The sequence below is a fragment of the Terrapene carolina genome, unplaced genomic scaffold (assembly GCF_002925995.2).
Source record: "Terrapene carolina triunguis isolate 2854851 unplaced genomic scaffold, T_m_triunguis-2.0 Scaffold212, whole genome shotgun sequence".
In the NCBI taxonomy this organism is placed as follows: Eukaryota; Metazoa; Chordata; order Testudines; family Emydidae; genus Terrapene; species Terrapene triunguis.
Genome location: NW_020664563.1, coordinates 8,147,646 through 8,173,443, shown reverse-complemented (window position 1 = coordinate 8,173,443; position 25,798 = coordinate 8,147,646). Strand labels below are relative to the sequence as shown.

Genomic DNA, 25,798 nt, shown 5'->3' with positions numbered 1-25,798 from the left:
CCAACATCATGACCACTGGTTAAGGGAGACTCGTTTTGTAAGGTCCATATGCAGTGTTTGTGACCTGCTAGTTCTCCCCTCCCTCCCCTAGCAGTGACTTTACTGTGACCTCCCTGAATGAGTCATGTGGAAGCAGCGGGGTGGGCAGAGAGGAGACAGGTGGGTGTAAAAAAAGCGTTCATCAGCAATGACGACATCTTAGCTACTGATGAGACAGTAATGTTGGCTTGACAGTGGCAGGCATCCTGGAGTATCTCGGCTCTAGCTTTCTCGGCCAGCACTGAAATCCCATCTCAGATGCAGGATGAGCACATCTCTGGAATTCTACAGAGACACCCACTTGTGCTGGGTAGGCCTTCCCTAGAGTCCCTTAATGGAGTTCTACTCTGGTGTCCTGTTTTGTCTATACTCAGCAGAGGTGAAAGTAAGCTGGTACAGGCCGGCATGCCATGCCAGACCGGACCAGCTTCCCCAGGTTGGCGATTTAAAGGGCCCGGGGCTCCCTGCAGCGGCCGGAGCCCCGGGCCCTTTAAATCGCCGCCGGAGCCCCAGGGTACCGGCAACAGGGCTCTGTCGGCGATTTAAAGGGCCCGGAGCTCTGCTGCGGTAGCAGCGGCCAGAGCCCTGGGCCCTTTAAAATCACCCCTGGGCCCCGGGGCTCCCAGCCACTTCTGCAGCTGGTAACTCCGGGGGTGATTTAAAGGCCACACCTCTTCCACACCCCTGCCCAGGACTCCAGCGTACCGGTAAGTCCTTTAACTTATTTTCACCCCGATACTCAGACACCTCGGCTGAGATTTCCAAGGCTGCATAGATAGGGCCCTGTGTAAAGCACATCTTTAGAAAACTCATAACAGCATGAATGACAGTGTTCAATTTCACAGTTTGCACAGAATGAATTTTACAAACAAAATGTAGTCCATTAAGACAAAACTATTTAAAATATTGTTTGTGGGGATTTTCACAATTTTCATTCCCTCTGGGAAATCATGATTGACACAAGCTTCTAAGCACAGGGGATTTAAAGACATCTCCTATTAAAATGTCTCTCTAAATCCCTTAGGTGGATTAAAAAAAAAAAAAAAAAAAAAAAAAATATCTACCAGCATTTGCCAGTAGATGAGATCCCATAATCTCTCGCAGACCCTGTGGTGACAAAGTCCTCCCTACACTGCATGAAGAGGCATCTTAGCAAACAGTTGGTTTTAAGGCCTTAAATTTGCAACACAGCTCCCACTGCAGCTAGCTCAGGCTGTCAGCTCTTACAAAATGCTATACATGGCACCAAGTCTTCAGCCCAGGTCCAGTCTGATTAACACATACACTTGCCTTTTCTCCAGGGTGGCCAGGAAGTAACAAGTGAGACAGCAGCACCAGTTTGTCTGCATTTCCCCAATGCCATCCTGCAACGCGGCAACTTGTGTTTTGTAGGTAACACTAAACCAGGCCTGTCCACCACCCTGCACCACCAGCCACAGAGCAGTGCTACCCATGGACCCTTTTTGCTTTATAATGTCCAGCCTCCGCTGAGTGCACATGTGGTAGCCGGTCTTCTGCTTCCTACATGCAGTGCTTGCTCCAGTCAAGACCTCCAAAAAGACTATGAGCTGTGCAAGAGTCCTGCTCAGCTTCTGGAGCAGTTCAAGCAGAGCTCACCTCCACAGCCTATGGCCAGCAGCCCTACATCAAGCATTGCCCTTGCTCCACACTAGATTATAACATTGAGAGGGAGGTCGATGAGATAGGAACAGTTACAGCCGGGGGGGGAAGAGATTGGACATAAGGAGAAGGGGGGGATGGATACTAGACTAATAGGTCATACTGGAGGTACGTGTCCATACCAAATTGGATAACAAATGTGAGAGAGGCAAAACGGCATAAATTAAGATGTTTATACACCAATGGGAGAAGCCTAGGTAACAAAATGGAGGAATTGGAGCTCCTGGTCCGAGAAATGAAACCGGATATCGTAGGAATCACCGAAACGTGGTGGAACGGTAGTCATGACTGGAGTACAGGTATGGAGGGGTATGTGCTGTTTAGGAAAGACCGGAACAAAGGTAAGGGTGGGGGAGTAGCATTGTATGTCAACAATGAGATAAACTGTAAAGAAATAATAAGTGATGGAATGGATAAGACGGAGTCTGTCTGGGCAATACTCACACTGGGTAAAAGAACTACTAGAACCTCCCCTGGGATAGTGCTTGGGGTGTGCTATAGACCGCCGGGATCTAGCCTGGATATGGACAGAGAACTCTAATGTTTTTAGGGAAGTAAATACTAATAGGAACTGTGTAATCATGGGAGACTAACTTCCCGGATATAGATTGGGGAACAAATGCTAGTATCAATATAATAGGGCTCAGATTTTCCTAGACGTGATAGCTGATGAATTCCTTCATCGAGTAGTTGCTGAACCGACGAGGGGGGATGCCATTTTAGATTTGGTTTTTGTGAGTAGTGAGGACCTTGTTGAGGAAATGGTTGTAGGGGACAACCTTGGCTCGAGTGATCATGAGCTAATTCGGTTTAAACTAAATGGAAGGATTAACAAAATTAAATCGGAAACTAAGGTTTACGATTTCAAAAGGGCTAACTTTAATAAATTAAGGCGACTAGTTAGGGAAGTAGATTGGACTAACATATTTATGGATCTAAAGGCGGAAGGCGCCTGGGATTATTTCAAGTTGAAGTTGCAGGAGCTGTCGGAGGCCTGTATCCCGAGAAAGGGAAAACGGTTTGTAGGCAGGAGATTTAGACCGAGCTGGATGAGCGAGCGTCTCAGAGGGGTGATTAAGAAAAACCAGAAAGCGTACAAGGAGTGGAAGATGGGAGGGATCAGCAAAGAAACCTACCTTATTGAGGTCAGAGCATGTAGAGATGGAGTGAGAAAGGCCAAAAGCCGTGTAGAGTTGGACCTTGCGAGGGAAATTAAAACCAATAGTAAGAGGTTTTATAGCCATATAAATAGGAAGAAAACAAAGAAAGAAGAAGTGGGACCGCTTAAGACTGTAGATGGAGTGGAGATTAAGGATAATCTAGGCATGGCACAATATCTAAACGAATATTTTGCATCGGTCTTTAATGAGGCTAATGAAGGACTCAGGAATAGTGGCAGCATGACGGATGGGAATGAGGGGGGGGGGGGTTGACATTACCGTATCCGAGGTAGAAGCCAAACTCAAACAGCTTAACGGGACTAAATCGGGCGGACCGGATGATCTTCATCCGAGAATATTAAAGGAACTGGCGCGAGAAATTGCAAGCCCGTTAGCGATAATTTTTAATGAATCGGTAAACTCGAGGGTGGTACCATTGGACTGGAGAATAGCTAATGTGGTTCCTATTTTCAAGAAGGGGAAAAAAAGTGACCCGGGTAACTACAGGCCTGTTAGTTTAACGTCTGTAATATGCAAGGTCTTGGAAAAAATTTTGAAGGAGAAAGTAGTTAAGGACCTTGAGGTCAATGGCAATTGGGACAAATTACAACACAGTTTTACGAAAGGTAGATCGTGCCAAACCAACCTGATCTTCTTTGAGAAAGAGACAGATTTTTTTAGATAAAGGAAATGCGGTGGATCTAATATACCTCGATTTCAGTAAAGCGTTTGATACGGTACCGCATGAGAATTGGAAAAGATGGGGATCGATATGAAAATCCAGAGGTGGATAAAGAACTGGTTAAAGGGGAGACTTCAGCGGGTCGTACTGAAAGGTGAACTGTCAGGTTGGAGGGAGGTTACCAGTGGAGTTCCTCAAGGTTTGGTTTTGGGTCCGATTTTATTTAATCTATTTATTACTGACCTCGGAACCGAATGTAGGAGTGGGCTGATAAAGTTTGCGGATGATACAAAGTTGGGAGGTATTGCCAATTCGGAGAAGGATCGGGATATCCTGCAGGGAGATTTGGATGACATTGTAAACTGGAGTAATAGTAATAGGATGAAATTTAATAGTGAGAAGTGTAATGTGATGCATTTAGGGATGACTAACAAGAATTTTAGTTATAAGCTGGGGACGCATCGGTTGGAAGTAACGGAAGAGGAGAAGGACCTCGGAGTCCTGGTTGATCGCAGGAGGACTATGAGTCGGCAATGTGACGTGGCCGTGAAAAAAGCTAATGCGGTCCTGGGATGCATTAGGCGAGGTATTTCTAGTAGGGATAAGGAGGTGCTGCTTCCGTTATACAAGGCACTAGTGAGACCTCATTTGGAGTACTGTGTGCAGTTCTGGTCTCCCATGTTTAAAAAGGATGAATACAAACTGGAACGGGTACAGAGAAGGGCCACTAGGATGATCCAAGGAATGGAAAACCTGTCGTATGAAAGGAGACTCGAGGAGCTCGGTTTGTTTACCTTAACCAAAAGAAGGCTGAGGGGGGGATATGATTGCTCTCTTTAAATATATCAGAGGGATAAATACCAGGGAGGGAGAGGAATTATTTCAGCTCAGTACTAATGTGGATACGAGAACAAATGGATATAAACTGGCCGTCGGGAAGTTTAGGCTTGAAATTAGACGAAGGTTTCTAACCATCAGAGGGGTGAAGTTCTGGAACAGCCTTCCGAGGGAAACAGTGGGGGCGAAAGACCTCTCTGGCTTTAAGATTAAGCTTGATAAGTTTATGGAGGGGATGGTTTGATGGGATAACATGATTTTAGTCAATAGGTCAATAACGTGCCATCGCTGGTAATTAGTAACAATGGTCAATGATGGGATATTAAAAGTTACTACAGAGAACTTTTTTCCGGAGGGTCTGGCTGGAGAATCTTGCTCGCATGCTCAGGGTTCAGCTGATCGCCATATTTGGGGTCAGGAAGGAATTTTCCTCCAGGGTAGATTGGCAGAGACCCTGGAGGTTTTTCGCCTTCCTCCACAGGATGGGGCAGGGGTCGCTTGCTGGAGGATTCTCTGCGACTTGAAGTCTTTAAATCATGATTTGGGGACTTCAACAGCTGAGTCAAAGGAGAGAATTATTCCAGGAGTGGGTGGGTCAGCTTTTGTGGCCTGCATCATGCGGGAGGTCAGACTAGATGATCATAATGGTCCCTTCTGACCTTAAAGTCTATAGGACTGGGAACGATACCAAGGGACTGGAGTCCTAGAACAATAAGGCTCAGGTTGTGAATTGTGCCTCTGGGCTCTTCAAGTCATTGGTCTGGATCAGTTTGAAGGAAATCCCTTTCTGAAGAGGCAACTATCCCAACTCCTCTTTGACAAGGTCCCTCACCAAAGACTCTTAAGCAAAGTAAGCAGTCATGGGATGAGAGGGGAGGTCCTCTCATGGAGCAGTAACTGGTTACATGATAGGAATCCATGGTCAGTTTTCAGACTGGAAAGAGGTAAATAGAGTCCTCCAGGGATCTCTGTTAGGACTAGTGCTGTTCAATATATTCATAAGTGAAGTGGAAAAAGGGGTAAACAGTTAGGTGGTAAAATTTACAGACCAGTACAAAAATTACTCAAGATATTTAAGCCCAAAGCATACTGCGAAGAGTTACAAAGAGATCTCAGAAAACTGGGAGACTGGGCAACAAAACAGCAGATGAAACTCAATGTTGATAAAAGCAAATGCACATTGGAAAACATAATCCCAACTATACATACAATATATTGGGATCTGAATTAGCTGTTACCACCCAAGAAAGATCTTGGAGTCATTGTGGATAGTTCTTTGAAAACATCCACTCAATATTCAGCAGCAGTCAAAAAAGCTAACCGAATATTAGGAACCATGAGCAAAGGGATAGATAATAAGACTGTAAATATCATAATGACACTATATTAATCTCTGGTACACCCATACTTTGAATACTGCATGCAGTTCTGGTTGCCCATCCCAAAAAAAGAAGATGTATTGTATTGGAAAAGGTACAGAGAAGACAACAAAAATGATTAAGGGCATGGAACAGCTTCCATACAAGGAAAGATTAAAAAGACTGGGACTGTCCAGCTTGGAAAAGAGACAACTAAGGGGGGATATTATAGAGGTCTATAAAATCATGAATGGTGTGAAGAAGTGAATAAGGAAGTGTTATTTACCCCTTCACATTACACAAGAACCAGGGGTCACCCGATGATGTTAATAGGCAGCAGGTTTAGACAATCATAAGGAAGTACATCTTCAAACAATGTACGGTCAACCTGTAGAACTCATTGCCATGGGATGTGGTGAAGCATAATTGGGTTCAAAAAAGAACTAGAGAAGTTCCTGGAGGATATGATCCATCAATGGTTATTAGTCAAGATGATCAGGGATGTAATGCGATGCTCTGGGTGTCCTTAGCCTCTGACTGCCAGAAGCTTGGAATGGATGACGGGATGGATCAGTCAAATATTGCCCTGCTCTGTTCTTTCCCTCTGGAACAGGCCACTGCTGGAAGACAGGATACTAGGCTAGATGGACCATTGGTCTGACAGAGTATAGCTGTTCTTATGTAACCCATCCAGAGTCAGCCCAGACTGTCGATACTAAGCCAGGAGGCTAAGAGCAAAGGGGGCTGACTGCAGTGGGAGCAGCCCACCACACACAGTACTGCAACCCCATGTAATGTTGTGCTGCATGTGCTTGGAGCCAGGTTCTGGTGTTGCGAGGGCTCTCAGTAGTACTGCACGGGTCAGGGGGAGGAGTTTCCTCAATTCCAGAGGCTGGCAATATGGTAACCAGAGCACCCAACTGACCTGCCTGCTTCATCCCAATTGGAAAACACATGACCTCCCCCAACCCCAGTCCTTCCATTGCCCCATCAGAATCCAGCCTCCACAGCAGGCCAGCTCCTGCCATTAGCATTACTATCAGAGTGGCAGTGGTTGTCTGGGGACAGAAGTGGCAACAGGACTCCAGGGAGATACATTAGTGTTAAATACGCCTATTACTCCCCAAGTTCTACAGGTAGCTAAGAAAGACAATCCAGTGTCATAAGCCCTTCACCTCCCAAATTCTACGTGCCCCCATTCCCAACCCTGAACTGCCATGCCATGCCCACTACACTGTCAGTTCTTGGCCAGCATTCATAGCCAGAGCCGACGGGGCCACGGGAATCCTGCCAGGCAGGCCCTTCAGCTCCCAGAAAACACTGCACCCAAGGAAATCAATTTTGGAAGCAACCCCGAAACCCTCTGCTCCCAACGAGCACTAGGCAGGTGAGGAGTTCCAGGATGCAGTGGCATTAGCCATCACATTGTAAGGAGAGACTGTTAGTGCAGGCCCTTAGAGACAGCCCCTTATCCACCCAGAGCATGAGAAGTATCTGCAGAGACTACCTTCCTATAGGCACTCCCTGAGCTTACACAGCCCATCCCCACCCGCCATGCCCTCTCCTACACAACAGGCATTGACTTGGAACTAGTCTTTAAACAGCTTTGCCGTACCGCTGCTTTTGGCACCCCATGACTGGCGGAGAACTGGCATTCCAGCCGTCTGCACTGAAGGGAATCTGTAGGGCCACTGCAGCTAGGCACAGCTCTCTCAGAGGAGCTGCCACAACAGAACTGAACATCTGGTCTGGAATCCTGTCACTCATGCTCACCAAAGCCAGCAGCTTCAGGAAGCATAAAACCCACATAACCCACTACCACTTGGGATACAGGGCAAGTGTTTCCTGATGCCGACTGGGGGTTGATCTAATACCCTGGACAATGAAGGCCAAGTGCCCTTGCCATTTCTGTCTAGCTAGGCGTCACAGAAGATGCCCTTCTATCGATCCAACAGACCAATCCTGCTTCAGAATCTCTTTGCCTTCAATGTCTCACAGAAGCAAGCTCCCCAAGTCAGTTATGCACCAGGTAGCATCTTTCTACCTGGCTATGCACCCTCACCTCTGCGGGACAGCCGGGTGTCTGCGTCCGTGTCCACAAACAGCTTCATCCGGAAGAGATCCCGGACCTCCTGGGTGTAGAAGGCCAGGATGCCCTCGAAGAGGACCACGTCAGCTGGGTACACAGTTACCGTCTCCTCCTTCCTGCCATGCACGAGAAAGGCATGTCAGAACAAGAGGCAGTGCAAGAGGAAGAGCTGCCCTGATGGGAGGAGTGTTGGGGCTGGTGGCTTCTTGACCCAGCTTTCCCCACTCCACCCCATCCCACTATGGCAAAGCTTAACAAGGGAATCCAAAAGCTATGGACACTCTTCCCTAAAACATGGTGAAAGGAGGGAGCAGGCTAGACCTTCCCCCTCGCTGCCACCACCATGTGCACGTCTATCTCCCCCAGGCAGCTGCTGCATGCAAGAGTCAAACTAATTAATCATGCTCAGGGACCCACCCACAGGAACTTTACAGACATCCCTTCGAGTTTCTCCAGCGGAGGAGGCAGGTGTCCTGCAGACAACAGCTCCATTTGCCATGCAACCCTGCTGCATTCCCCGAGCACTTTATGAAGCAGAGGTCCTGTGGGAAATAGCACGTGATTGTACCGTAACACAGAGTTTAGGCTGAGTGGATAACCTACATTCTGGCATTTTTTTATTTGAGTGCTTGATTTTGTAACCTAGGATGTTTTTGGGGTGGGCTATTCAGCTCAAGCATTTGGGTGATATAAAGCGCATACAAGAGCTGGCAAAATAAAGATACCTTCTCCAGAAATAGCCCATATTGGTAGTTTCTGCTCAAGAGATCATTGCCTGGGGTGTCAGGGGAGGGAGGGTGCTGCAAATGAGGATGGGCAGAGCTGTATCCCATTCTCCCGAATCAGAGCAGCAGGTGCAGAGCAAGGCAGGAGTAGTGTCTTACCTGGAATGGGAAACAAAGTCATAGACAGGAATCTGGACTGTCTTCCCTTCCATGATCTCTTTGAGCGTTTTGACGATGAGCTCGTTGTCAAAGGCATCTAAGGAGAGACAAGCTGTTATGAAGGCTGCCTGCCAACCTCTGCCCCCATACATCCTGGTATTTCAACCTAGACAGAGTCCCGGCTAAGCTAGACATGGAGGAGCGCAGGCAGGCAGATTCATGCTGCCTCAAGGCCTGAGTGCTATTGGGCCAGATCCCAGCTGTTGGAAAGAGGCAGAACTCCAATGAAATCAGTGGGGCTATGCTGCTTTACACCAGCTGAGGATCCAGCCCTGGAAGATCAATACAATCTTTGTACTGATTTTGTTTAAAGCCAAGACTAAAGAGTGAATCTCCTCCCGAACCCCAGCCCCTCAAAGACTAGAGCGGCCTTTTATCCCTGAACAGCTCCCTCCCACAGCTTCACAGAAAGGGCTCTGTTAGCAAGGCAGCTGGGTTTTGGGTGAGGCGGTTCTGGAATTTCCCACCAGCCCATTAAGCAGTTGAAAGAATCTCTGTTGTAGTAACAGGAATTGGGTTTCCTTTGTATTTAGCCCTAGTTTGTTTTCGGGATAGATCCTGCTCAGTAGGGTACCTTCCAGGAGGGGAGGGCTTAGGGGAAATCAAGCACCAGTTTGAGATACTCCCCTGCCCCACCATCATTACATGCCAATCAGTGATCTGCCTGGAAAGGGCAGAAGGCTGAGTCAGCTCTACTAGCACCTTCTTGGAGTTGGGGTAAGTCTTAAAATTCCAGCCTTTAAGGAGATGTTTTAACCCTACTCTCCTTGGGCTGAGTGTTCCCTCTGGCTGGGCAGTGCGCTGAGCACGTCAACCCACAGGCAGCTGCTTTTCAGTGGTGCGGTTTGCATAGAGTCTGTAGAGCGCTTTAGGATCTTCAGGATGAAACCGGCTGTAGAAGTGCAAATAATGTTATAGGATGATGCAGCCATCTCTTGGGATAAGGACAAGACCCAAGTTCACTTCACTAGGAACCTAACCAGGATATGACAGCCGGTCCCAAGCAAGCCAGTGCACTGCATCACTACCCGTCCACCCCACATTAATGCAGTGGAGCAAGAAGCTGGGTCCCCGGCATTACCAAGAGGTTCTGTGCCAGTGGAATTAAAGGAACGACTCAGATCAGGAGAGGTGTCACTGAAGCCCTACACAGCCCAACACCTCCTCCCAAGGATCAGGCTCCATTCACCTGGGTGGTCAAAGTTGAACTGGCCCTTGAGTGCCTTGGACTTCTGCTCAGAGGTAAGGACCCGATAGAAGCTGTCTTGACTCAGTATCACCACCTGCTTCTGGCGATAATCCACTTCATTCTGGCCCAGTAGCTGGACGATTCTGGCGCAGACTGATGACTTCAGGCGATGTAGCAAGGGGGAAAATGAAAGAAGAGAGTCTGATGCAAATGGAGACTACTCTGAGCAGGAGACTTGCAGACTGAGGAGAAGCCTGCCTTGGGTGGCAGGGAGCAGGAGGCTGCAAGCTCAGGCGGGAGACATTCCCATCCTCATCTGATGCTTTGCTCCTCAGCCAAGGAGCAGAGAGCTCATCTGTCCTCTTGAGACATCCCAAAGCCATCTGAGTGCTGCCCCTGGATCCTTTTCTAAGGCCATTGTTTTATGGCTTATTGCTCATTTATTTAGCTAATAGGTGTGAATCCACCTGCCCTCTCATTCCCCCTTGCGCCTTCTAGCTGCTGGGAGGGAGAAGGGGTACTCTCTCTCTGCGTCCCAGACCTGTACTCCCAACCAGCTCAAAACCTCCTAGCTGCCCTGAGTCTCCACTATCCTACTCTTCCTCCAGCCTATCTTGTCTCTCATTCTAGGAGTAGCTCCAGGGGCCACTCTGAGCTTTCCCTAGGCAGCAGCATGAACCAACCTGATCCAGGTCACTTGCACTGCTGCCCACGGGGTTCCCATTAGCAGCAGTGACAGCCAATGTGACTCAGGGTCTGCCCTCACTAAAGAGCAGCTGAGGAGGCCTACAAGGAGCAGCAGAGGCTCAGGAGCTGCACTCAAACTGGCTCCAAGAGTGGTGTTTGTGGGACAAAAGCCAACAAGCTCTATTCTCCCCTCACTCACACAGGGAAGTCCTGCTGAATTCTGTTACGCCAGCGAGGGGAGAAATCAGGCTCTCATTGGGGAAAAAAAAAAATCTCTACAGAAATTTGTTTTAACACTCTAAATAAAGCCCAATAGAAAGTAGCTGATTCTGCACCAGCCAGAAAACACGAGGGCCTTTCTCTGAGAGCAAGCAGGGCTCGGAGGAGCAGCAGAAAGCACATCCTGGTGCCTCTTGGCACAGAGGCTAAGGGAGCTGTTGAATGAGCAGCTCAGTCCATGGCTCTGGCTGACATCTCACACCTTCACACCGACAGAGGGAGCAGACCAGAACGAAGAGCCATGGAGCTGGGGATGGGTTTCAGGGAGGAGCTGCTGGGGATCCCAACTTGCTCTGTAGGGAAGATGTCTGAAAAAAATCACCCTCTCGGGTGCCCAAGCTCAGGTTGTTTGGATTGGAGATTAAGCTAGTCTGGGGAGGGTCCCAGCAGCTGGGGGAGTAGACATGTGGCTGGTGGAAGCCATCCCCAGCTCCATCCCTACCACTGTTTCCCAACTGACTCATCAGGGAGGCAAGTGGCACGGGAGCGTCGGAATAGAGGAAAGTAAGGAGGTGGCAGAGTATGGGTGTAGAGAGGAGCAGCTTTACTCCAAACAGGTTTGGAGATTTAAAACTGAACTAACAGGACAGAGAGGAGAGCTGCATTGGACCCCATCATACATGCACTGAAGTCCCTGTTAGCTGCAGCGGCAAAGCACCTCTGGGAAAAGCGGGGGAGCCCCTAACTTTAAGTTGTGGCCTCAGTCCCATACAGCAGCACTTGGCTGTGTCACTAGCAGGCTGCCTCACTGGAGTCCTGACCAGTTTGAACTTAGATTAGTTACAGAAAGTGGGCAGATGCCTGCAAAACTTCACCTGTTTAGGCAGCCACATAACCATACTAGTGCTTGCCTAAGACAGTTAGCTGGGTACCTAATCCACAATGTACCAACACACTGCATTGGCTTGCAGGCCTCAGAGGAACAATCAGGAGCTATTGCTCCACTCCTCCCACTACTGACTCAGCTAGCCTCCTAGTTTGCCAGCAGACATTCCCTTCTCTCCTCCTCAGACGGACCTCCCTCCCCCCCATTTCCATCCCTAAGCCACAAATAATGCCCCTGCTTCCAGCTATACACTCTGTGAGCCAGAAATCCCGCCCTGGAGTGCCAGCTGGAAATGCCAGTTGGATCACCAGCTCCAAGTGCTTTAAAGCAGCAAAGAGGGGTATTAGTGGAGCTTCTCAGCACTAACATACACCCCTAAAAATGCCCGTGGCCATGCTGCAGCCTACACCCTCTCATCCCCTCCATTAAGTCAGATGTTCCACAGTTGGATTGTTGGCTCAGGAGGTGGAGTTGAAGCCAGGGGCATCATCAGAGGCCAATGGGAGGAAAGTCTGTGGGGGTGGGTGGGTAGGGGGGACCTTCACCTGGAGAACAGATGAGCAGATTTGACAGCCCCATGTCCCTTCCCCCTCCAAGCCCAGATGGGCTCCTTCTGCTATGAGCAGTGCACTATGGACCAGTGCTTGGAGGACTCTCTAGCCACAGGAGCTGTACAGAGTGAACGGATAAACAGCTTATAACTGGTTCAGCTCTAGAGACGTGGGCTGTTTGAACTGTTCTGTGGATAGCTCAGCCCTCACCTCATCAGAGTCCAGGGGCTGGCGGAGCTAACGTTCTCACCAGCCTCTGTCCTGCAGAGCTCTAATTCACTAGTCACCTCTGCAGCAGGGGGCCTGACAAGAAGCCAGGATAGGAGTCACCACTTAAGTTTCTGAAGCTCAGCCTCCCTGTATATAGATAGAGCTAATTTCTGGAGTTCCCCAGAGCTCAGCTAGAACAGCAGCATTTAGGAAACTTCAGGTTTTGTGTTTTTATTATGAAAAGTAAAGAAATTCAGGCTTGGGGGGAGAAATCTAATAAGAGAGTAGCTAATTTAATTGGGGCTGGGGGTTGAGAGAGCACACAGGCAGCTATGCAACCTACTCCCACCTCACTTAATGATTCTGTTGGCCAATGGTGCTTTATAGGTGGGATGTGGCTTCCCTTCCTGACCTCTGCAATGGACAGCTGACACCCAGAAGCAGGATATTTAATTCCTGTAGATCTTATCAATGGATATTCACTTATCCAGACTCTCTCATTGAAAACAGAATTCAACTAGAGCCTCTGACCCTGCAAGCATCCCACACTGTGGGACAGAGTGTTTCCTGACTCCAACCATCACCAGTTACTTGCCATCACCGCTCCTTTGTTTTCCCATTCCTTGCCTCCTTCCCCAGCACTGTTTCAACATCCCACTCTGGCTTATCAAGCTGTATCCCACTGCTTTCATAAACACTTGCCACACAGATCATCACCCCTCCACCTTCTCTTCCTGTTCTCTCTCTTCTAGTTAGATTGCTGCCCATCAATATTGACATTCCAACTCTGAGAATCACTCTGTCGGGAGTCAGCAATATGCTATGGGCAGACCCATCAGCCAGCAACCCCTTCGGGTTCTTCTTGCAACTTTCCCATGGCCTTTCCATTTGTGAATTAGCCCTCTGTCTCACACAGGGGCAGAGCCTCAGCTGGTGTCAGGCAGTGTAGCTCCATTGTAGTCAGACTATTTGCCCAGCTGATGCAGGAGGGGAGATAGGGTTCCCATAGTTGGAGTCAGACAAAGGAAGAAAGTTCCAGGCTTAGTTAAGCTAAAGCTCCTTATCTCCCCACTCCAGGAAGTGAGAGAGAATTGATGTCACACAGAGGAACACTGGGCGGTAACTTCTGGCCTCTCTAAGTTCAAGCAATAATTGGCTCTTGCCAGGCCTGCTGATCCTACAGAACATGGTAAGGCATATAGGGAATGGCATCTTTGAGGGTCCATCTGTACAGCTATGCTCTGGCACTGGAAGTGGAGGAGTTCTGGGAACATGTTGGTCAGACGCTCTCCATCTCTCCCTCTAGTGGGATTATTCTCCCCCTTTGCAAATCAGCTCACTAGGCACCCCATGCATTCAGCAGCATGAAGTTAAACACTAGTTGTGAAGTGTGGCCCGTGACTGAGCTAGCCACGCCTCCACCTTTATTATCGTTTAGAAGATTGAGGGTGGAATGCGGGGCCCACCCCCACACCCATTTCTCTTCAACTGACCCTTTAAGGGTGAAGATCAGAGCACATACAAGCTGCGTTTGCCTTCCAGCAGCCTGCTTCTATCAGGCACCAGAAGGGATGGCTGCACAGTGTGGGCTCGGGAGCCTACTTCATTTTTCTTAATGAATTTTAAGGGCTGTCAGAAACAATGGGGGAGGCATCCACGAGGATTTCCTGCTCTCTAGCCAGGAAAGACAGACACAGATGCTACCCTCCAGCTCCAACTACTGCAGCAAGGCACACACTGCTAGCTGGCCACCTTCAAAATCCACATTTGGATTCATGTGCCAGGAAGCTGTGGCTACTCAGTACCTCTGAGCAAAACAAAGCCACAGTTGAGGGCCCCAATTTTACTCACCCATATTTGAGTAGTCTTAAATTACACCTCAGTTTCCCGATCTGTACAATGGGGATAGTCCTGACCTACCACACAGAAATATAGGAGTTGCAGCATGTAATGAATATTTGTAACATCTTGCCCAAACCCTAAAACTCATCAGAAGGGGCATACAACCCTTGAGTGCCCTGGGACCAAGCTGCCCCCCAGAACCAGATGTTCCTTGGCAAAGTCTTTTCTAAACAGTGGCATCTATGTACAGACCTCAGCACAGGCAACTGGGCTCCAGTTCTGCTGCTGGAGGGGAGAGGGATAAGCCAGTTAAATGTACGGTCCATTCCAAACACTCCCTCCTCCCCCCCCATCCCACCCAGTAACCCTGCCTAAAAATCTTCCAACCCAACACTTCTGTGATCATGCCCCACAAGACATTGAGCCAGCCGGAAGGGACTCAAGAGGTCATCAAGTCCAGCCCTCTATGCTGAAGCAGTCTGCCTAGATCCTCTCTAACAGGGTGTTTGTCTAACCTGTTCTTAGAAACCTCCCATGCTGGGGATTACACAGCCTCCCTTGGAAGCCTGTTCCAGAACTTAACTACCCGATAGTTAGAAAGTTTTTCCTAATATCTAACCTAAATCTCCCTTGCTGCAGATTAAGCTTAATTGGGCTCAGACTTGAGCCCTGGGGTGGTTGGGTGGCAGAGACTTGTGGAGTCTGGCTGCAAACTAGGGCTCCAGCCCTGGGGCTTCAGACTCCAAGCCCTGGCCACGCAGCAGCAGGCTCCAATCCCTGGCTCTGGCCATGTGGTGCTGACCCCTAATCCCACCAGCAGCCGCTGGCCCCAGGCACTGACCCCTGTCTGTGCACTCTGACCCCCAGCCCTAGTCACTGACTCTGGGTGCCGGCTCCAGGCGCTGACCTTGAGCTCCAGAGGCTGCCAGCCTTGGGTGCAGATGCCCAGCGCTGGACTTGGGCTCTGGCGGGTGCTGTCTCTGGATGCCGACCCCTAGCCCTGGGGCAGCAGGCACAGACCTCAAGCGCCAGCCCCAAACTCAGCATCAGCCAATCCCCGGCCGTGCGCTCTGACCCCCAGCCCTGGCTGTCGACCCTGGGTTCCGGCAGGTGCTGGCCCTGGGCACCCATCCCCAGACACCAGCCCCGAGTGCAGATCCCCAGCCCCGGTCACGCAGCAGCAGGCACCAACCCCAGGCTCTGGCAGGTGCTGGCCTTAGACACCGACCTCCAGTCCTGGTCGTGCAGCAGCAGGCTTTGGCGGGTGCTGGCCCAGGACAGACTCCTAGCCCTGGCTGTGCAGCAGCAGCTGGCACAGACCCCAGGCGCCAACCCTGGGTGCCAACCCTCAGCCCCGGTCACACAGCAGCAGGTGCTGCCTCTGGGTGCCAACACCCAGCTGCGTGGCATTGGATGCCAATCCCTGGCCGCCAATCCCTGGCCCTAGCCACGCAACTGCGGGCATGAACTCTGGGTTCCAGTAGGTGCTGGCCCAGGGTGCTGATCCCCAGCCCCAGGCACCAACCCACACCTCTGACCATGCAGTGGCAGGGCCCCCCATCCATCGCCCCTGGCCTCTGCTGCCTCACCCCTCCATCCATCCTCCCTGGCCTCCGCCGCCTCACCCCCCACCCCTCCATCCAGGTCTTAGCTTGCCAGGACTTACTATAAAAAGTGATATTAACAAACATACAAATATCACTTTTCACAGCATTATTTTTATTATCGAGTCTGCAAAAAAACCCTACCTAAATAAATTACAATTATCTGGATGTATATACATGCATATTTATTTGTTTCTCCTAAAGTTAATTAAGTATTTTAGGAAAAAAGTGTCAGTGTGGCCACCAGCAAGAGTTTTACCCATCTCTGACTCAACAACAGCGGCAGGGCGGGCTTTTTTGCATGCGCGCCTTGCGAGGAAAGCATCCCCTGTTATCTTCACTCTGGTGTGTTGTCAACTGAGTGTGTTGCAACAGTCCACAGTTTTGCTGAGAGTTAGATGGATTTGCAGCTTTGGAATAGGAAAATATATCTGTCTCCCCCCTGCCACAATCCTCTCTGCTTCTAACCAGGGCCAGCACATGTGGACCTTAAGAACTGATAGTCAGCCATACTGCTAGGCACAGGACATTCAGGAAAGTTTACTTGCCCTGCTGCAGGGAACCTCTTGTCTGGGCTCAGTGTGGTGCATATCACCATAGATGTACAGCATTCTTTGTTCTTCCAAGGACCCATTTGCCTTCTATTATAGCAATCAAGACTATCACCAAAAATTGGAGGCCTTGCCAGGAATCAGCTGGGCAGATCCCTGTTGTCACAGCTGCATACACACCTTGCCTTACCTCTGCCACCAAGTACGTTCTCCCTTTGCTGCATCACGAGCCACATTAAACTATAATACACCAGTTTGGGATACTAGAAGCACAAGCACCAATAATCTCTTCCTGCTGCTTCTGCTTGAGCATAGCAAGTTAAGAATGGACTACAAGAGAGCTGGCTATGAAGTTTGCACTGATCTGTTGAGTTCCTTTTAAAGGGCAGCATTGCACAGTGTGTGTGTTTTGGCAGCAAGCAATCATTGCAGAGGGGAAATCAAAGCTGAGAAAGGAAAAGCCATCAGTACACCACCCTGACAATAAAGAACCTCTTCCCTGTTTTACAGGAGAGCCTACTACTGCTGCTAAGCATGTTTCACTTTGAAGCGGAGAACAACTGTGCCCTATTGGACTGTAATCCCTGGCCTTACCTTGTGGGTTCAATAAACTGCTCCGAGACAGCATTTCAGCAGCGACAGACACAATGTTACTGAGACAGCTATGCAGAGTTAGGCCCACACACAAAAGGCCTCACATGAGCCCAGAATACTTGAGTCACCAGAAAACATAGTGTAAGAACAATTCAGCGTTGGTTCCCAGATAGAGATTTCCACACACACTCTCCACCTTCTATGGGGATTTTTTCATTGGGGAGCAGGCACATGTGTGTTTTCAACAAGCGAGAGAACAGATAAAGGCCACCCCCATCACTGCAGTGAAGGCCTGGTGTTTTTTGGGGTTTTTTTTTTTTTTAAGTCATCTTTAGAAAAAACTGAGTGCACATAGCCCTATGCTCCTCCGGCTGCAGCCAGGCATTTAGTGCTCCCCGTAACGAAGAAGATCTCAGGTGCACTCCCACCTATGAACATGAGCGTGTTCACCTGGAATACTTTTTAAATGGACACCATATGCTGGAGGAAATTCCATCCCCCCTCTGAACAGAAAGACAAAATGTACATAGAGCAACCCTTTGCCGGGGTTTGCCTCTACTGGTAATTCAGACAACAAACTCACCATAAACTTCAGCCCAAGCTAACTCCCTAGAGTTTGGCAGTTCCTAGAGTTTTCGCCTAGCCAGTTCTGTGTCCAGAGGAACTCTCCTACACTGCCTTACACCCAGGGTGGAGTTAGAGAGTCACATCTGCCATTATGAGTCAGCATCTCCCAGTAGGATTCCAACACCTGCTACCAATCTGGGTCAACAAAACACCCCCATGCCCTCCCATCAGACACACATCTTTCTGAAAAATAATCTGTTACTCACTATCATTCTAAACAACACTTCAGATTACTGGAACAGTAAGGGATTAGAGAGGGGCAAATATTTGTCCTTTCCCTCCTCCATCCATGTTATTGTCTGTGTATAGCCAGTTTCACTGTTTCCCCTATTTGTCTGAGTCTTTCATACACATTAAATACATTCAAGGAAAGCACAATTGTAAAACCACTAAAGTTACCAGAGGACTCTGGGGATGGCGTAGTACACAGACAGAGTCACACACATAAAAACTAGTGTGCAATAATTACAGCTCCAGTCCTGCACTGAGCTAAAGAGGGCCAGAGCATGAGTCAAGTCAGGGGGTCCTGCTGGCTTTTGTGATCCTGTAAAGATCACAAAAGCCAGCGGGGGGGGGGAGTCTGTAGACAGAATGAAACTGGTGTTGCTTTAAAGCTGTTATGCTCTTACGGATTACACTGACAAGTTTAATATTAGTGTGGAGAAGAAAGCGAGGATCTAAGCTCCTTTCTCTAAGAGACAGGTATAAAATCCTAGGACCAGCTTTTCTAGGAGTGCTTGTACGCATGGGCATAGACAACTGGGGGTCTGGGGAACTTCATTAATAATGAATAAAGAAAACAGTTCGGAATAGCTGCTCTTATCTCACTTTATTAAAAGTGGACAAGTTTAGTCATGGTAAAAATACTACTCAAGTTATATTCAACAGCTACTATTTTTTCAACTCTGCCCTCTGATAAGAGAGTTGTCTGTGCCTCTAGTTTATATTTTCTTTCTCCCCAGTCTAGGAGCGCAGGTGCATCTCCAGTAGGAGCAGTTAACACAATGGCACAACTGCCACTTCCAAGCTCTCTCACAACAGCTCCTATTCGCCTGCTTCCAGGCAGGCTGACGGAACCCCAGTGATTCCGCCACATTACATAGCTTCGATCAGAGTCAGAGGAGGGGAAGCTAGACAGCCCCAGGAGGGACTGGGGAACAAGACACTTATCTGACCCCCATTCAGCCGAGCCATCCGTGCAGCACTGAGTCACCCCGGCACGGAGCAGCGTCACCACCAAGGCAGGAAGGGGGGGGGGGGAGAAGGAGCAAGGAGGTTGAAGGAGTTAGAAACGGGGTAACCGTTTAGAGAGATCTTTACAGGATCACAAAAGCCAGCAGGACCCATCTGTGCCGATCCCCCACCTCGGCACAACTGCCACACAGACACCTGCTCCCCTGGGGCCGGAGCTGAGTGGCAGGGGTGTCAATCAGGAGGGCGCCCGCCAAAGCCGCTGAGCGCCACCTGCCCGGGGATCAGGCCTTTGTGTCTGGCAGAGAGAGAACACACGGCAGGAAGCAGCCGCTTCGCGGAAAGCGGAGGCACCCACACAGCAGAGCCGAGCTCGCTCCCCAGGGCGGGCTGGCTGCGACCAGACAATGTGTTACAAAGCCGCGCTGCCAGTCAGCAGCCGCCCTGCCTCCCCGCAGCCCGCCGGAGCGGAGCAGTGCAGTGCAGGAGGGGGACCCGGGTGGCCTCCCTCCCACCCAACGCCTCGCTAGGAGCCGCACCCCATCGCGGCAACAACACGCCCCCCCCTTCCCCGCGCACACGTGTTCTTACAGCCCGGAGGGGGCCGGGGGCTCTCCAGCAGGGTCTCGGCTAGCACCCAGCCGCCCGCCCGCTACAGCAGCCGCCGCCATGTGTCCGCTGCGCTGGGCTCCCCATGCACCCACGCGGGGACCAGCCACCCCCGGCTCCGCGCTCCCCCGCTCACCTTGCCGCTGGCTGTGCCGCCGCTGACCCCGATCAGGAAGGGCTCCCCACCGCCAGGCTGCTCGTGCTCCTGCAGGCTCTGCTCACTATCCCCTGCCATGCTGCTGCCGCTGCTCAGTCTCCGGCTCACCAGGCGCCTTGGGGGGCTGGATTTATCTGATGAGTCAAGGAAAGGCCTTCCTCCCCGCCTGGTTCACATCCCCAGCGTGCGGCTCCCTGCCAGGTGCCTGCTACAGCTGCACATGCTCCCACCACCCGGGCTGATGCTTGGGTTTGCAAACTGGCTGGGGCTCTGGAGCCGCAGAGACCCAGCATCCATCCCCCTTCCGCCCACTGCCTCCTCCAGCTGTTGCTGAGGACGGAGGACAAAGCGAAACGTGTCCAGAAACGCCTCCTACAACACCTGTGCTCAGTTAACTCTCTCTAGCACCGAGGCCCTCTGCTCCAGATTGACCGCACTGTGAGTTGTGTTATGCCTCTAAGGGTATGTCTACACTACAGGATTAATCCGAATTTAGATAATTCGAATTTGGGAAACAGGTTGTATAAATTCGATTGTGCGCGGCCACACTAAGCACCTTAATTCGGTTTTAAACCACATTAATTCGGTGGTGTGCGGCCACACTACCCCATTAACTTAAACACAGTAATTCGGTGGTGTGCGTCCACACTAACCCTAATTCGAATTAACAAAATCGATTTAGGCTCTACTCCGTTCGTCGAGGTGGAGTACAGAAATCGATTTAAAGGGCCCTTTAATTCGAATTAACTGGCTCTGTAGTGTGGACGGGTGAAGGGTTAATTCGGATTAAGGCAGCTAAATCCAAATTAAAGTCCTAGTGTAGACCAGGCCTAAATCTTCCAAATATCCTACTTCGCTCACTTCACCCCAGGGCTGGGCCCCTTTCATTTCCAGGGGAAGCTGCCCAGGGAGGACACCCTGATTTTACACTGAATGCATTTGACGAATTCATTCTCTTTACCCTAAATCAGTTCAGAGCAGCCCTTTTAGCTATGAATTTCCCCAAGCAATTTCCAGAGATTCAAATCAGCCTCCACTGGAATGCTACTTGGGTTGAACCACAGTATTGCTCATGATGGGAACTCAAATGTCATCCATCCTAGGTTCATCACCCTATCCCCCCCCACAGCCCTGATCCAAGCACTTATGTGCATAATGTATGCACTTAACTTTACACACATGAATAAACTTAAGCACGATCAGGACCCAAATTCTAGCACTGACCACTCAGGATACGAATTGTGAGAGAAGGAAGCACTGAGAGGAACTGGAGTCATCTGTTCATCAGTGCCATCTCTCCTGTCCCCACATCCCTGCAGAGTGTTTCTTGTAATGTCAGAGGGTCCCACCTCAGCACCAGTTGTGCTCTACTTCTGCTAGTGCCAAGTAAGGAAGTTCTATAGGCAGAGAAACAAATGAGAGATTCCTGCAATGGTGATTTCCAATGGGATTCCCATGACCCCATACCAACTTTAAAGCTGTGATTGGGGGCATAGTGCCAGGCACAAGGAACCATCAAAAGTTTGTAACAAACAATACAACAGTGCAACAGCACTTCAGTGCTCCGGGCATTATTTAGGCCCAGATCCTCAAAGGTATTTAAGAGCCTAGTTTCCATTGCTTTCAATGGAAATTAGGCACCTAAATACATTTGAGGTTCTGAGTCTTAGCTCCATTTCCCCCATTGTAGCCACCTCTGTAACTATGTCTAGTATCTTCAGGTCATTTTGCTCTCCTTGTGCCCACACAGACCTGCACCAAATTCTACCTTCTCTAAGGTCAGAGTTCAGTTTCTCTCCCAGATGCCCATCATTGAACTTCCTCACCTATTAGTATCCACAGTCCAATCCCTGTCTTAAAAGCAGGGATTTTTTGGCATATAAAAGAAATTGAGAAAACCATGAATAAAAAGATAGGATCCTGTCTTGTTAGGATACTATGAAAAACTAGGCCAAGCCAGCACAAAGCTTATGTTACAAAATACAGAAATATTACCTATGGCATATCAGAATAAAGGCTCTCTCCCAGCCTAAAGTTATCTTTCAGTGTCCCCTTCGTCTTAAAAAAGTTGTATGTAAGCAAGGCCAGGTCTTCACTATAAACTTACATTGGTATAACTACGTCACTCAGGAGTGTGAAAAATCCACACCCCTAAGCAACGCAGTGATGCCTACCTAACCCCTGATGTAGACAGCACTATGTTGATGAGAGGGCTTCTCCCATCGACATAGCTACCACCTGTTGCGGAGGTGGATCAACTACACGGATGGGAGAAGCTGTACTGTTGGTATAGTAGCTGCAGCGTTTTAAGTGTAGACCTGCCCAGTATAACAAGAGCTCCTTCTTTCATAGAAAATATATATATTTCATAGAAAATATATATATATATTGTCTTTCCCCAAGAACTAAGATCCAAATCCTCAACGGTATTTAGGTACCTAACTCTCATTGAAATCAATGGAAGTTAGGTGCCTAAATACCTAGAGGATCTAGGACTAAACTCTTTGTAATGGAGATGCTAGGCAAGACACTACTTCAACTTTCAAAAACAGTCCAGAATGGTAAAATGCAAGTGAATCAAGTTCAGGTACCAGTTTGTGCTACATATAAAAAACAATACAATTTCCTATACACAGGCTAAAAGCTTACAAAGCTCACCTGTCAGTCTTATGGGACCCTAGTCAGCCAAAGTCTTTCCCACCCTTCCACAAGGTTTGGGCCCCTGTCGGACAGAAGGTCCTGTTTGCTGGATCAGAAAGAAGGCCCTGAGTCAGTTTAAATGCAGCCTTTTCATACCAAAAGCCCCTTCTTTGTCTATTGGTCTCTGGAAAACCCACTTTGAACCATATATGCAAGCTTCTCCCAGGGGTGCTACCTCTTTGGAGATGTTACAATCTGAGCGATTCATCTTAATACCCCCCATTGTTTTCGGTTCCTGAAGGAGCCATGGTAACCTATCTGCGGTAGGTGTATACAATCCCTGGCCCACAGTAATACATAAGCTGTAATACAATATTACATAACTGTAATACAATATGGTCCCCAAAGATACTGCATGCAGTTGCAATATCTGTCACAAATTGATTTTTATGCTTCTCCGTCCCATTAAAGATTGTTATTTTGGATTATTTTTCCCCAGGTGTATTAGGTTGCATTTCTCCAATCTGAATCTCATTTTGTTGTTTTATACCCATGTGTCTAACCTCTCTACAAGTCTGATCCAAAGATCATTGAAGTCAACCAGTTTTTCCATTGACTTCAATGAGTTTTGGATCAACCTTAAGTGAGTCAACAAGTACAGTATCCTCCCTTTAGCAGTATCTTAGATTTCATAGGATGGCTCATAGTGCACCTTCCCACATGTGCAGTAATGAGGAGCGGAAGGAAGACCCATGAAGACTAACGATAAAGAGCAGGTAATGGAATATTTATAAAATTCAATCATAAAATATCAGCCAGTCTTGATTATCTGCATTGTTGAGTATTAATGGGATCAGCAAATGAACTGATTATACAGTTTTGAAAAATCTTGACAAATGGGGAGGTACTGAAAGACTGGATGAAAGTAAATGTAATAGCAGTGTTCAAAAAATGAAAGGATCCCTTAAATTTAATATTTATTCTTATGAGAATTATGGAACAAATATTAAGAGGAAAAAAACCTGAGCATTGTCAATAAACAGCTGGAGTTATAAAGCACAGATATTGCAAATCAAAAGGGGTCAATTGTGGCTTTGCACAAGCCCCACATATGGGCCCGTGCATTGTGTTACCCTACAAGCACATCAGGAAGCAGACTGTGACTGAGGAAGTCAAAATGGCCAAGACTCGAGATCCTCTAAGTATTTAACTGCCTGATTCCAATTGATTTCAATGGGAGTTAGGCATCTAATTACCTTTGAGGATATTGGCCAATGTGCCTACTAGTCCCCTCAGCTCCAGGTGGGGGGCCGGGGGACATACCCTGCCCCAGCTTTATACCTATACATCCCCCAACACTAAGCAGTGGTGCTAAGGTTGCTTATTCCCCATCTCTTCCTGCCCACGTGTGCAGAGGGAAGGTATAGCAGCCCCTTGAAAAGGAGAAGCTGATGCAGGGAAGCAAGGGAGTACTTTTTGCTCCCTTACTCCCTTTTGCAGGATGGGCCACAATCTGGCCTAAACTTTGATGCCTTTGTTTTGATAGTATTGTTACCCCTTTTGACATGAGTGGTTGGCCAAAGTTTGGGGCCCTGCAGGTTTTTTCCACTAGGATGGGCTCAGGTATTTCTCTGATGTAATCCAGTTTATTTACAAAGTATGTACAAAGTCATGTTTCCCAGACACAGCAGGAATCAAACAACAGCTTTGCTCACAGCTTCAAGATTCTTTTTGGCAGCACCCACCTTGAAAACTCTTTCTAGGCTTTTCTCAGGGCCACACACTGTGCTTGTCTGGACTCTGGAGCTTCCTTGCTGCCTTCTCTCTGCTTCTCTGGTGTTTCTCACTGTTCCCTTCTCTCTCCCACACACATAACTCCACCAAACAATACCCAACAAGAACCCTCTGCCCACATCATTCTAATTCCTGAGCAGACTCACATGTGTGTGCTTGTGTTCTGGTTTGAGGCCCCTATTGTTTCTAACATTTATTCTGAATGAAGGACTGCTGCTTCGTGCATCAGTTTCAATGATGTTCTGCCCAGCCCACAAGAGTATTAGGCCTGGTGTAGGCTTACAACTTAGGCCAACACAACTACAGTGCTCAGGGATGTGAAAAACCCATCACCTAACCCTCAATGTAGACGCAGTTAGGTGGATGGAAGAAAGCTTCCATTGTCCTACCTACCTTCGTTCAGGAAGGTTGAGTTCCTACAACGATGGAAAAATCCCTTCCATCGCTGCAGTTTGCATTTATGCTATGGGGTTACCGAGGCATAGCTATGGCACTGTAGCTATGTATGGCCTGGTCTACACTAAAAAGTTACATTGACCTAACTACGTACCTCAGGGATATGAAAAATCCACACCCTGAGCGACGTAGTTAAGCCGACTTAAACCCTAGTGTAGACAGCGCTAGGTCAACAGAAGAATTCTGTCAACCCAGCCTACCACCTCTCAGGGAAGTTGATTACCTATGCTGACGAGAGAACCCCTCCCATTGGTGTAGGGGGTAGTGTCAACACTGAAGCACTGCAGCTGTGCTGTTTCAAGTGTAGACAAGCTCTAGGCCACTAAAGCACCCATAATGTAGACATGGCCTTATTTAGGGCCAGATTCTGTTCACACCATGAGTAAGGGTAAGTACCAGACTCTGCAAGTAGTAGAAATGATTTCAGTGGGCCTATCACACAGCATGAATAAGGGTGGTGGAACCTCCAGACCCAAAGGGCTAGATTGTACTTTATGACACAGTCCTGGGCGAGGGTCAGTGCATAAACTGCATGACTCCAGAAGCAGCCTCAGGAGGAAAGGTGATTCCGAGATATCTCTTGGAAGCACCACTTTCTCTTGGTTCCCCTCTTGCACAAGAGTAGTAATCTACTGGTAGCCTATGCCAGAAGCCTTAGCCCTCCCTGGCTCAGATGTGCTGGCCAGCACATGGGGAGGCAGACTCAAGGCTCCAATATTCCCTATTCTTCTCTGCCCACTCACTCCAAAGAATGAGTGAACGGGCACCACAGCACCTGTTTACTTTTGCACACTTAAGTTCCAGGTAGCTTCTGCAGGGTGAAAGGGGAGTCTCCCCCTCATGCCCCTGTGCTAGTGCATACTTCAAGTCACAATCTAGCCCAGGGGTAGGCAACCTATGGCACATGTGCCGAAGGCGGCACGCGAGCTGATTTTCAGTGGCACTCACACTGCCCGGGTCCTGGCCACCAGTCTGGGGGCCTCTGCATTTTAATTTAATTTTAAATGAAGCTTCTTAAACATTTTAAAAACCTTATTTACTTTACATACAACAATAGTTTAGTTATATATTATAGACTTATAGAAAGAGACCTTCTAAAAACATTAAGATGTATTATTGGCATGTGAAACCTTAAATCAGAGTGAATAAACGAAGACTCGGCACACCACTTCTGAAAGGTTGCCGACCCCTCTAGCCCATAG

General features: G+C 48.7%; 1 protein-coding gene across 2 annotated transcripts in view; it reads right to left on the bottom strand.

The window, feature by feature from the left end:
• LOC113405074 (uridine-cytidine kinase 2) overlaps positions 1-22,425 on the bottom strand; it is a 31,641-nt gene extending 9,216 nt beyond the window's left edge. The window contains exons 1-6 of one of the 2 annotated variants that reach the window (XM_026656131.1): positions 22,365-22,425; positions 20,943-21,103; positions 19,686-19,830; positions 9,979-10,138; positions 8,730-8,826; positions 7,819-7,961 (exon numbers count right to left, since the gene is read on the bottom strand). In XM_026656131.1, the coding sequence (XP_026511916.1) occupies positions 7,819-7,961; positions 8,730-8,826; positions 9,979-10,138; positions 19,686-19,830; positions 20,943-20,983 (586 nt within the window). In that variant the 5' untranslated portion in view covers positions 20,984-21,103; positions 22,365-22,425. Of the gene's footprint in view, positions 1-7,818; positions 7,962-8,729; positions 8,827-9,978; positions 10,139-19,685; positions 20,004-20,942; positions 21,104-22,364 lie in introns of those variants that run through there. The other variant, XM_029912445.1, reaches the window with a different exon arrangement.
• Between the last annotated feature and the right edge of the window lie 3,373 nt (positions 22,426-25,798).